Source organism: Morone saxatilis, unplaced genomic scaffold, assembly GCF_004916995.1.
Source record: "Morone saxatilis isolate NCDOM2014 unplaced genomic scaffold, NCSU_SB_2.0 Contig4, whole genome shotgun sequence".
NCBI lineage: Eukaryota > Metazoa > Chordata > Actinopteri > Moronidae > Morone > Morone saxatilis.
In genome coordinates this window covers 18,472,519-18,485,534 of record NW_023339984.1, presented here as the reverse complement: position 1 = coordinate 18,485,534, position 13,016 = coordinate 18,472,519, and the positions used below count along the sequence as shown (strand labels likewise).

At 49.0% G+C, this 13,016-nt stretch overlaps 1 protein-coding gene across 1 annotated transcript; it reads left to right on the top strand.

The window, feature by feature from the left end:
- The first annotated feature begins 8,749 nt into the window (after nt 1-8,749).
- LOC118337994 (PRELI domain-containing protein 1, mitochondrial-like) lies at nt 8,750-10,840 on the top strand. Its single transcript, XM_035675153.1, has 5 exons — nt 8,750-8,896; nt 9,067-9,292; nt 9,825-9,938; nt 10,283-10,361; nt 10,513-10,840. The coding sequence occupies exons 1-5, from the start codon at nt 8,805-8,807 to the stop codon at nt 10,605-10,607; spliced, it is 606 nt and encodes a 201-aa protein (XP_035531046.1). The 5' UTR covers nt 8,750-8,804; the 3' UTR covers nt 10,608-10,840.
- Nucleotides 10,841-13,016: the final 2,176 nt, after the last annotated feature.

Here is a 13,016-nt window from a genome sequence, read left to right as displayed (position 1 = left end):
CTAACAACTGCTAGAAAGCAGGTAACAATGCTAACGATGTTAACAATGCTACGAAGCTAACAATGCCTAACAATGCTAACGAAGCTAAAATGCTAACAGAGGTAACAATGCTAACGAAGCTAACATGCTAACAGAGGTAACAATGCTAAACGATGCACAATGCCTAACGAAAGCTAACAATGCTAACGAAGCTAACATGCTAAGAAGCTATAATGCTAACAGAGAAATCAAAGTAGACAACGTGATGTAGCTTAGCATGTTAGCACGTCTGTTAGCACGTTATGCTACAGAGACTAATGATGATATTGTTTGTTGTTGAGATTATTTATTAAAGAGGTTGTGATTCTGTAACATCTGTAACATCTTGTAACATCTGCAGTCTTCCACTGCACACTGAACACATTTATCTGTTTATGTTTACATACTCCTCTTCCTCCTGCTGATGATGATTGACCTGTGATGTCAGTGTTACATTGTTTCCTGTGTGTTCCAGGTGATGGCGCCCACGCGAAAATGAAGCCTTCGTGTGCGGCGGCGTGACGCTGCGTCCGCGGTCCGGGCGCGCCGCACACGTGGAGCCGGAGGAAGAGGAGGAGAGCGCCGCAGCAGCAGGAGGAAGAACACAGCAAGGCCTCCGGTCCTCCGCCGCCTCGTCTCCTCCCTCCTCCTCCGGCGCGGACGGCTTGCGCTTGCGGCGGCGCGGCGGAGGAGGCCCGTCGCCCGCTCGAAGTGCCCGATCTGTCTGGACCGCTTCAAACTGGCTTCTGAGCGTGCGGCAGCTTCTCTTCGCTGCATCCAGGAGTGGTCGCACAGCAAGGCGGAGTGTCCGCTGTGCAACAGCCCTTCGCCTCCATCCTGCACTCGGGCGCGCTCAGACACTTCAAGGATCACGCTGCGGGCCGCCGGCACAGCAGCGTCCGCCGCCACCGTCGGCCATGGTGGCGGCGATGCGTCGGCGGCGAGCCAGCGACCAGCAAGATGAGCTGATGCTGGAGGAGGCACAGGGGGCGGGAGGAGGGGGAGGCGACCACGAGGAGGAGAGGAGGGAGAAGGGGGCGGGGGGAGGGGGGCGGGGTGTGGGAGTGGACCTCCCGACCCCCCCCCTCCTCCCCCCGTCATCACCCCGCCGGCTCTCCCGTGGAGGACGGCCCGAGGACGGGGGGGTGTGGAGGCGGGTGATATTGAGGGGGCTGCAGCGGCCTCCGTTGCTAGCGAACGGAGCGTCGGCGGGCGTGATGCTCCGCTTGGGGGCCGAGCACGGCTGCAGCCGAGAAGGCCGGGCCGTGCGGCCGGCTGAAGGGAGAGAGAGACGGTGGCTTTCCGCCGCGCGCTGGTACCGAGCGGCCACACGGTCCGCCGCCGTCCGCCGGCGCCGGTCACCAGGGGCAACACAAGCCCGTGACATCACCAGCGACAGCTTTCCGGCGGAACCCGTCCACGCCTGAACAGGCTCCGCCCTGGCCTGGCGCCCGGGAAGCTCAGCCGTGCTGTACGGCGCTCACGGGCCTCGCTGGTCGACATCGTCCCAGCGCCATCAATCGTGGCGCGGCTCGCCCCAGCCCACCGGCGATGGAGGCACGCCCACCATAGAAGAAGAGCTGCGGCAGTTTCTGGCTGGCGGCGCACCGACACCTTCCTGCACGAGCTGGTCCAGCTTCGCCCGCTCGCCGCTGGCCATGGAACGACTACGATGCAGGCGGTCTACGAGCCGCCCGGCCGCGCAGCCGCGCAGCCGGACGGCGTCCAGCTTCCTCCGACCCAGCAGCTCCGTCATCGCCAATCTCAGAGGGCGAGGACGAGGAGCGGCGGGCGGCGAGCGCTCACGACGACGTGATCAGACGGGAGGCAACCTGCAGCCTGGCGGCGTGGGACGACGGACCGGCGGGCCCGTCCTAGCCTCGAGCGCCGAGCGTGCGTGTCCGCTCGCCTCGCTGTTATTCAGGCCCGACCGGACCGGCCAATGAGGAAGGCCAGAGAGGAGTGTCTGATAGTCGCTACAAGAAGGCCGATCGCCAGAGCGGCACGCCGGTGCTGGTGCAGCTCTCCCTCCGACACCGAGGAGGAGAAGAGGAGGAGCTCCCTCACCGCTCTCCTCGGCTACCCACCAATCCCTCCCTCCACGTCGCAGAGACGGCGAGCCCGACGAGAAACGACGGCGAGCCGCCGAGCGCCGCCTCGCCGTCGGCAGCTCGGGGCGGAGGCGGGACTCTGTGTGCTCGTCAGTCCGGCCGACGCCTCCTGGGGAGAGCGAGCGGCGGAGAGAGCAGGCGGGAGAGAGCTGAGGGAGAAGGAGGGAGGAGGAGGAGGAGGGAGGAGACCGGCAGTCCCTGTACAACCCCAACCGCTCCATCTTCCCCGGCCATGATGGCGGCGCCGCTCCCACTCGCCCCATCGCCGTTCCTTCTCCCCAGTGGACTCGGGCTCGCCGGCTGCATCCCAGCCCGTCGGACCTCCCCTGGGGTACCCACTGCTCCAGCTCTCTCCCCTCCTCCTCCTCGTTCCTCCTCCTCTCCCGCTTGCTCTCCGCAGAGCGCGCCACCCCCGTCGCTGCTCCAACCGGGGACCCCCGCCGCGCCGCGCCACAGCCACCAGAGAGAAGCCCGGCGGCAGAGGAAGTACAAGAGCCGCCACCGTGGACAGCAGCGACAAGGACCACCTGGAGCCGAGGCGGCCGCCGGGGAGAGAGAGGAGGGAGAGGAGAGAGACGGGTGAGACCTTCCTGTTTCTGTACCCGATGTTACACGTTGTTGTTTGTTGTTGTTGTTGTTGTTGTTGGTTGTTGTGGTGGTGTAATGGTGTAAAACGTCTCCTCAACAGCAGCAGAGGTGCAGAGACGAACGACGCGGAGTCCGCCAGTGTGGAGAATCATCTACGAGGGAACCATCAACGTCACGCAGACAACTGCACGGCAAAACGGCCGCAGGAAGAGACCCGCAAGACCCAACACAGGTAGCTGAGGACATATATTATATATTGAATATATTTATATAATATAATATATCTATTATAATATATATACATATAATGTACTTAACTGTACATTAGGGTCGTAGCGATACACTAAATCTCACGTTCGATTCGATGTCTTACATCTATTTCAGACTTTAAAGGGAGCGGTGTGTTCTGCTGAGTCATGGATTGTTTCATTGAGCTTGGATTGAATTATTGAACCGGAGCGGGGGGCGACTGAACAAACTGATCAATAACACAGTAAATGTCCACAGCTGGACTAAATGAATCAAAACGTGGGTGAGAGATGAGTTTATGTAATTGAAGGCAGTGGCAGACGGGACCTTTGAAAACGTAGATAAAGATAAAGTACATAGAACATTTAAACCCAAATAAACTCCAAACTGCTCCGTCCTGAGCTAAACAAGTGAACGTTTCCTCTCCCCAACATAAACAACACAAACACCATTTATTTATAGTTTATATAATATACTTATTATAGTGAGCCAACAATCCGTCCTCCTCAAGTTGTTTCTTCGTCTGCCGTCCCCTCTTTATTACTTAATTCAATTCAATTCAATTCAATTTATTTGTTAAGCGCCAAAATTCAATAACGAAGTTATCTCAGGACACTTTTCAATAGAGCAGGTCTAGAACCGAACTCCCTTATAACATTTACAGAGACCCAACAGTACCACCATGAGCAAGGCACTTTGCGACAAGGGCAGGAAAAACTGCCTTTTAACAGGCAGAAACCTCGGACAGACCTTCGGCTCTAGGTGGGTGTCATCTGGCTTGACCAGTTGGGGAGAGAGAGGGAGAGAGAGAGAGAGAGAGGGAGAGAGAGAGAGAGAGAGAGAGAGAAGAGAACTTTACAACATACAATTCCAAAATGTATACAACTCAAGTCAATGGCTTCTTGCTTATTACTTTATTTAAGGACCTATTTGGTCCAAAAAATAACAATCATGAGCACTGTGACAAACATTTTTCAAGGATTAAGGTACAATTAAGTCAATATCATTATTAAAAAGTACCCCATCCCATATCATAAATATTCAAATCATCGATAGTAAAAATAAAGTAATTACCAGCAGGAAATAATGTACAATGCATCACCTGACCTCCCATCTGTCGTCTAGTGTCGGGCCCTACTCATAAAATATACCATTATATTCTTCTGTTAAACTGAATATTGGCGTGAAGAAAGCAGATAACAAATAACATGTGAGGGCACTATGGCAAACATTCAATAAGAAACATGTTCAATTAGCAATAATTATTAATTTATCATTAATAAAGTACCCTTATACCATCATAGTAAAAATAAAGTAATTACCAGCCAGGAATAATGTACAATCGCATCAAACCTGAGCATCATCTTAAATGTCGTCTATGTCTACTATAAATAATACATTATGATTCTGTAACTGAATATGACGTGAAGAACAGATAAATGACTCTTACAGTCTCTTTTCCCATAAACTGAAATGTTTCAAATACAGAAGCATTCTGTGTAAATACCACAAAACACATCTGGCCACAAACATAATACTAGTTATTAGTGAACTCCTGTGAGTGTTCCCTGACTGCTTTACATCACTCCACCACTCATGTAGCTTTAACCAGTAAGTAATATGCTGTGGTTGTTCCTCCTCCTATGAAGTTCCATGACAGTCAGCAGCCCAGGTTGTGTATCTTAGTCCTGCTTAAGCTCCGCCACCAACCCGAAGGCCGACCGTCAGCAGAAAGAGCAGGTCGGACTGATCAGTCGGCTCTCGTCCTCCGTCGAGTTCGTCCAAAAAAATGCCTCCGAACAAACAAACGACGCCGACGGAGCGTAACGTTCTGCGCATGGGCACGAGGCGTAATACTCCCCATAAAGCAGGCGGCGGCTAAATCTGTGTAGACCTAGTAAACACCAGAGCACGCTGTCGTCAGTCATTGTTTCATCAGAGAGTGTTGATTATATAAAAGGATCGTTACTGTCATTACTCGCTGAACGGAAATACGATGGCTAATAATAGACAGAATATGGCGTTGGCGTAGTATGTTTACCAAATCGTCACTTCCGGTTTTCCCCTGGCACTCCACTGATTCGCTAGTCAGGGCGAGCAACTCCACCCAATCATGGATTGGTTATTGAGGCGACGGCCAGTGGCCGATTCTCATGTTGAATCGGCCAAAATGAAGGCCGCGCTTGAGCGACTGACGACGCACGGGACAATCACCGAACCGACTCCGAGCCACCGACCTCGCCTGTCCGAACGGCGTCCGACAAGCTGATAATCGGGTTGGTGTGGCGAGGCCCCCTTTTACACGACCTGGTGATGACGGTTCCACACCGTTGGACCAGAATACGTCAAACGGTAATGAAGCACATGTCCTTTCCCCCTCCTTTTGGATAGAATTCGTGTGTTGGGCCACGAGGGTGGAAAAACTCCACTTCCACATCTTGATGAGAGCGTGCCACCGTGACTTTGCTAACCACCAGTTCTGGTCATGAAATGCAACCGCTAAGCCAATCTCCTGGCAATGAATACCATCATCAGATAGATTCTGTCACAGTCCCCGTCAGGACCACTCCCTTGCTCCAGCTTTCCTCCATCCTAACATTGCTCAAATAGGTACCGTTTGCCCTTTTGCAGCTGGTACAGGGACATCCATCCTCCACCTGTAGGCCGGGTGGTGGGCCAGTCAGCTGGAATTATTGTTGGGCTGAAACACTTTGCACATCTGTGGCTACTGCAGAAACAGGAGCAGTGATCGCTAGTGGATCTCAGAGTCGTTCGGTGTGTCGGTGTGACGTGATGGAGTTTCCTTGTTGGCGGTACAGGTTTTAGTGGTTGAGTAAAGGAGTGCATCCAATTATGGCTGGCATGTTCAGCTTCAGTAATGATAGAGAGCTTAGTGCTTGCAGAGGCGCTTCTGCCAACCGTCTCATGGAGATATTCACAATGTCATTCCCCCCCGCAGTAGAAAGGTTTTCATCCTTTAACTGTTCCGTCCATGTGAGGTGGGGAAGAAAGTTCCAGGTTTGTTCTCTTTGAAAACCCTGGAGTAGGAGGGACACTGCAAGGAAGAGAAAAGCTCTCTTGGTTCCTTTGTGTTGCTTGCTGGCATCTGACCAAAAGTGATACAGTTATCACTTTTTTTGGATATTGAACGATTGTCTGTCTAGGTCTGGTTCCATGTGAGTCCAAAATGGCAGCACGCATCTTGTCGCTTGGATTCTGATGCTTGTGCAAAAGCCCTGTCTTCTGTTTCTTTGTATAGTACATGCCAAGTGTGCAGGTTGAGCTGTGGGAGTTTCTGACTGTACCTCAGAACTATACTCTTCATTTCCACGCTTCAAGAAAGTCCACCATGCACAATTAGCTGTGCTAACATTGGCACTTCTCGATCACGGCTCCTGTACTGCTCTGGTCTGGTTTCTGAAGCTGAGCACAGGCCTTGTTGTTTTTCTGTCTTCAGTTTGTCTTCATATCGTCTGAGAAGCTCTCCACGTGCACTGTGCATCACAATCTTGTTGTTGAAGTGGAAGCGCCATCTGCTGCTTGATCACTGAACATCGTTCCCATTGCTGCCATTCAACATTGGTCTGGTCTTGCTGTGGTGTGGGAAGCTGTATGTTTGTGGAGACACCGCGGGTGCAGGAGCCAGAAGAGCGCTGCCGGTCGGCTTGTCCTGTGGAACAGCAGCAGTTCAAAACTATGCCTCCAGGTTTTGCATTTTACCATTTTCTCTTAGGACTTCAAGCATGAGCTCAAGCATTCTCACGGTTAACTGACACTGGCATGTCTCACGAATCCGACGGTCACACAGAAGGATGAACTAACGGAGCTTCAACGTCTCGGTTTTCGCTTCTTGGTGAAGCTCCTTTGTGGAGGTTCAATACTGTATCAGTCCAGAATCATTCTCTGATGCTTTGTTTTTCTTGCGTGTGATTGTGTCCTGTCCATCCTGTCATTCGTCGCTGGGCATTATGTAGAAATCCCTGAACCTTCTGGTACTTGCTTTGAATGATGTAGGTTTTGTTGTCCAGTAGGCCTCCCTTCTTCCGCCAGTGCGTTATGTTACGCCAGAATTGCCTTGTCTGGTGAATTGGCCCCGATATTTTTCAGAAAAAAGGACTCCTGATTATACCTTGATTCTTTTTAATTCACGAAAAATGTTATTTATTTCCAACAGAATTAGGCACTTTTACTTAGTGGGAACAATGTTTTTTGCCAAAGTTATCAAGAATGCGGTGTTATATTATTCTCTCCTGCTCCTCTCTCTCTCTGTCTCTGTTTCTCCTCTCTTCCTGTCCTGTCTTGTCTCTCTCTCTCTCTGTCTCGTCTCCATCTCTCTTTTCTCTCTGTCTCTTCTCTCTCTCATCTCTCTCTCTCTCTCTCTCGTCCTGCTCTCATTCTCGTCTCCTCTCAAACGGTCAGGCTCCTCGTCTCTCGGTCTCTCGTCTCTCAGGCTCTCCAAGTGATCCATCACCTCGACAGCGACAGCAGTCATGACGACAACAACAACAACACAAGCAAGCACCCAACCACACCAACCACCACCAGCGCAGCAGCACTCCTCGCTGCAGCAGCAGGGGCAGGAGGAGGCGCAGTCCGGCTCAGCCAAGCCAGTCCAGACGTTGATTTCTCGACCTTCCTGCCGCTGGCTCTGCAGTCTGCGCGGAGTGGCGGAGCCTTGAAGCGCAGGATGCCGAGCGAGCTTCCCGCCGACATCGCTGGACCAGGATCCGACGTTCGGAGACGGCGGAGGACGGCGGTCCGCATCGCCGTCGACACAGTGACGGACGTGGACGTGGAGAGCGTTGGAGGAGCCGGGCGTCTGCTGGAGGGGGCTGGATACGACCACCGCAGGTTTCTGAGGGCCAGTCGGTAGGCGCTGCGAGACGAAGCCGGGCTCACAGAGGAGCCTCCGAGTCCGTGACCTCCGACCAGTGTCTTGCTCGGGCAGGGCGATCCTCAGGCGAGCGCTGAAGGGGAATCGCTGGCTCCCCAACCGCTCTCCGACCACCAGGAGGGACGTTTGAGGGATCCGTGCGAGGTCGGTTCGGGCTGATTGCGGACGCAGGACGGCTGGTCGGGTCCGAGGAGCAGACATCCGAAGGTTTCAGCCGAGGAGGAGGCGAGCCGGCCTCGTCCGAACTCCGCCCCCCGCTGCCCCCCCCTCCGGGTGGCTGAAGGAGGGTAGGGGGACGTCCTGCGCTGCTGAAACAGGGCGAGTCCCGTCAGGTCTTACAACAGAAAGCCGCCGCGCCTTTAAACCAAGATGCGCGGGAAGTCCCCACCCGGTTCGCCGTCTCGCCCCGGCAGAACCGACCCGGCTGCTTTAATCCCCCGCGGCTCGATTCGGCCGATGTTGGGGTGCCGCCAGAGGCCGGCCGAGACCACCAAGGCCATCCCGTCGGCATTTCCACGCTGAACCGAGAAGCTTCACGAGTGCGTTCGGCGTCCGTTTTCCCGATCACAAACCTCCCAATTGATCGCCGCATTCTTTTACAAAGCAGTGGGCCGACTTCTTCGCCACGTCTAAAACTTCCAACTGCCGCCTCATCCTCTCGATAAGAGTCACATTGCCCGCCGCGACTCCTCTGGAACCAGATCCTCACCCATTCCCTTCCTTTATCTCCCGTTGGTCTCCCAATCCATTGCGGCGACCTCTACCCGCCGGTCGGTGGTTGCAGGAATTTTCATTTTAATGTTATTTTGTCCTTTTTTTTATGTTAAAAATAAATATAAACAAATAAATATGTAACATATTCTTTTTCTCTCGTTGCTTTTTCCTACAGCTCCTGAATGCGTCGGCTGTGAGCTCTGTGTGTGTGTGTGTGTGTGTGTGTAGATATGGCGAGGTATTTCTGCAGCGAGGTCGACATTAAGAGTCCGTGGCATCAGGTGCTGGCCGCCTTCTGGCAGCGCTACCCGAACCCGTACAGGTATGGTTGGTTCTGAGCCCCTTCGGAGGCAAAACGTTGGAAACTTTAACTCGTTTATCATCAGTTTGTGTTAAATGTTCAAACAATGTCTTTGATTTATAAAACTGTCGTATCCTTTTACCGTAATAGTAGATAAAGTTCTACCGTATTTGTGACGGTATATTTTACAGCGCCCACGTCCTCACCGAGGATGTCCTGTACCGCGAGGTCACCCCCAGCAACCACCTGTTGTCGCGGCGACTGCTGACCAAGACTAACCGGCTCCCGGGATGGGCCGATCGTGTCTTCCCCGCTCACATGGCCCGAGCCGTGTACGTCCTGGAGGACTCCATCGTCGACCCGCACACGCACACGCTCACCACCAAGACCTGGAACCTGAACCACAACAAGCTGATGGTCAGCGCTCTTGTCAGTTACAGGTGTACCTTACAGGTGTACCTTACCTGTTGTCGGATAGCGGTGCTCTAAATGTGTGTTCAGACTGAAAGCAACCTGCTTTATGTGACCACTGCCCCGTTTGTGCAGTCCGAGTTTAATTGTTGCAAACAGCCAGTTTACCAATGACAGCTGTAGTGTTTCTGAAGTTACTGAAAAATAGTAATTAGTTACTTTTCTCAAAGGTAACTGAATTACTTTACCAATTACTGCATGTTTAATTTACAATAATCTTTCAAACAACCTCCAAAATAACCTGTGGGGTTCTCCAAGGATCTATTTTAGGGCATATACTTTTTAATCTATACATACTACTCCCGTTAGGAGAGATGTCGTTACGCTGATGACACACAGCTTTATGTTTAATGACCATCGTTATTATTTAATATAATATATGAAATATGTCACTGATTCGGGAACCAGTACAGTTATTTGGGTTTGTAATAAACGTGTGCAGCCCTGTTGTGTTCAGGTTGTGCTGTCTGTCCCTCAGACGGTGGTAGAGCGGTGTTTGTTTGAGGAGGACCACAGTCGGCCATCTTGGACCAAACTGAAGAGGGAGGCCTTCATCTCGTCGGGGGTCTACGGCCTGGCCCGGCCCATACAGGTGCACAAACACACACACACACACACACACAAACACACACACACACACAGGTTTATATATTGCCTCTGTGTCTAAAACCACATTCAGACAGGATTTACATTACAGATTATTCACCAAGGCCTCCACTGGGGGGCGCTGGAGAGTTGGAGGGAAGGCAAAAGATACCAGATGAGGTGAATTTGAGTCATAACTGAAACATACTGATGTCATTCTGTGTGACTTCCAGAGGTCATCATCAGATCCGAACCGGGTTCTTGATCCAGAACGGAGCCGGTTCCCCGTTGGTGAAGAATTAGAGACGTAAATCCAGAACTGGACTTTAACTGTTTGTGTCTCTTTACCAGGAGTTCGGTCTCGCCAGGTTTAAAAGTAACCAAGCCAGAGCCATGAAGGGGTTGGAGTACGCGCTGTCCAAGATACAGGGTAAGCCACTAACTTCTGTACTATACTGTGTCTCAGTGACGTGGACCAGCCCCTAGTGGCCGCTAGAGGAACTGCAGGCCTGTTTCCGGCCAGGTTGCCTCCTGGTTTTGCCGCCTTGTTGAAATCCTGTTCGTTCTCTTTTATGATGCAGCCGAGGTCGCCCCGGAGTCGTCAGAGAAGCACAAGCTCCTCCCACCGCAGACCACGCCCACCCCGACTACCCAGAATCCCAAGCAGTTTGTCTGATGGCCGGGGCATCAACCTCAGCTGTGATTGGTCGCTGCTTAGAAGCTCAGGCATCTTTCTCTAAACTACAATAATTCCCAGGATTCATTGGGAATGATTTAAACCGTCTTAGTAAAATAATTTTATGTTTTATTCTCTAAACTTTGTTTTCTTTGAATCATTTTGATGATTCTTTTATATATAATTTAGGCAGTTTGTGTAGAGTTTACACATTTTTGTTATTTAAAAACAATATTTAGGAATTATGTCTTTAAAATCTAAATTTTCTTCGAGACTTATATATATATCAGATTGTACTAATGCTATTTTTTATTTTCTATATATATTATATATGTACATTCTGTTGAATCTATTCTTTTTGTTTTGTCCTCGTTTTTTATATTTTTATACAATCAGTTGTTTCATTTTAAGTTATTTTATTTTGTAATATTTTACTAACTGTTTTTTGTTCTTTGTTGTTTTGCAGCTGTTTCATTGGGAACTTTTGCATGTTGAATGAATTTTAAAATCTGTATCAAGACTTTATGGAAATAGTTACACGCACAGTGAGTTTAGCATTAGTCTGTTGTACAGAAGCATGTTTTATATTCTGAACAACCGTTACCACATCCTCACCGCCATCATCGCCCCCGGTGGTCGTCTCTGGCCGGGCTGATTAATGGGAACAGTTTGATTTATGTCACATGACACAATTAGACAAAACATTTTTAGATTGCAGAGTTTATTGCCTCTCACTGGAGTTTATTATATACGTGGCTACAATAGATTATTACTTTATTATTTTCCAAGGCTCCGGCCCTGCTGGTTCTACTGGTTCTACTGGTTCATGTTTCAGACAACAGCAGGACACTCATTCACTCTTCTATAACTCGCTGACATATTTACTCATAAACTAAATGAACGTAGTCTTACACTGAAACTGATTAAATCAAACATTTTAAGTAACATAAAGTCAATTTTGTAAGTTAAAGAACATTCATGATTAAGTAAAGTTTGTTTTCACTGTACAAATAAAAATGACTAAATGAAGTCAGGGTCACTCACAGTTCCTACAGATACTTGATCAAGAATGTTTTTAACTCAAAAATGTACTTTGTTAGTTAAAATTTTGGATGTAATCAACTTTTTAATGTAAATCTGTAAATGTAGAGACTAGTTGTTCAGTCATTGAAACACCTGGAAATGGATTAAAGTAACCAAAAATCCTGGAAATAATCTCTGTTGTCCTGGAAAACTGTATTTTAGACCCTCACTCACACTGAAACAGAAAAATGGACCTCTTTAATTTCTGCTATTTACTTTTTGTTATTAATGTTACATTTGTTGGTTGTTAATTGTACGTCCAGAAACACTTATACTTTCTACTTCTTCTTTTAACGTCCTAGTTTAGGGTTAAAGATGAATTTTCTGTAAAAAATAAAATTTGTTCCACTTGATTTGATCTGTTATTTAAACTCTGCTGAGGCTGCAGATAGTTTCCATAAACACAGACCACTATGTGAGCAAGTGCTGTCCTGTATAAAGCAGCAGGAAGTCTTGTGTTAGCATTAGCAACGTAATCGTAAACATGTCACATTCACTCCTAAACAACACATGTATATTCTTAGACCCTCTGTCCCTGACATCTGTAGCTGTGAGCCATTAATCCGTCCATTAGGATGAACATTTGATAAGATTCAAATGATGTGCATTCAAATCAGATTTGCCGACAGCACCCGTCCTCGTGTGCCCGTCTGGGTTTTAACCACACGTCTGACTGCAGATTGGAAACTACTAAATGATTTGATCTGTTTCCTGGATAAATGTAATACGTCTCAATTCACTTTCCACAGCTCAGAAATAGTCAAATACAATTAAACATGAATAAAATAGTGACATTCTGACACCGATCTATATATATGGATCCTTTAATCTGCCCATTAAACATTTGACTAATGAGGATGTGTATTCAAATTAAAGTGTGTCACAGTCTGGAGCGCAGAGTCAGTGCGTCCGCTTCATTGCAGCCTGGTTGGAGACGTCCGAGCTGTTGCACTCAGTTAATGTCAGGAAACAATCAGAGTCAGACGCACTCGGACCCGCAGTGTTTCTGGGGGACCCTAGAGGTACTGAGGAGTACTGCAGGGGGATTGTTTTATTTAACCTGAAATAATAAGTTCAATAAATGAGATTAATCACATTTAATATACAATCGTAAAGTGTCGACTGCTGAAGAACAAGATATAAGCAAAGCATCATGTTTCTGTTTTTATTATTTGCACATACACACGATAAATATATAAATACAACGACAGAAGAGGATGAAGATACCTCCTCTTCATTAATATCATCAAACTTTAAATACAGGTACAAACTAAGATTCAAGCAGCTGAAATATAATATATTGAGATCCACAAAGTGTTCAACAAA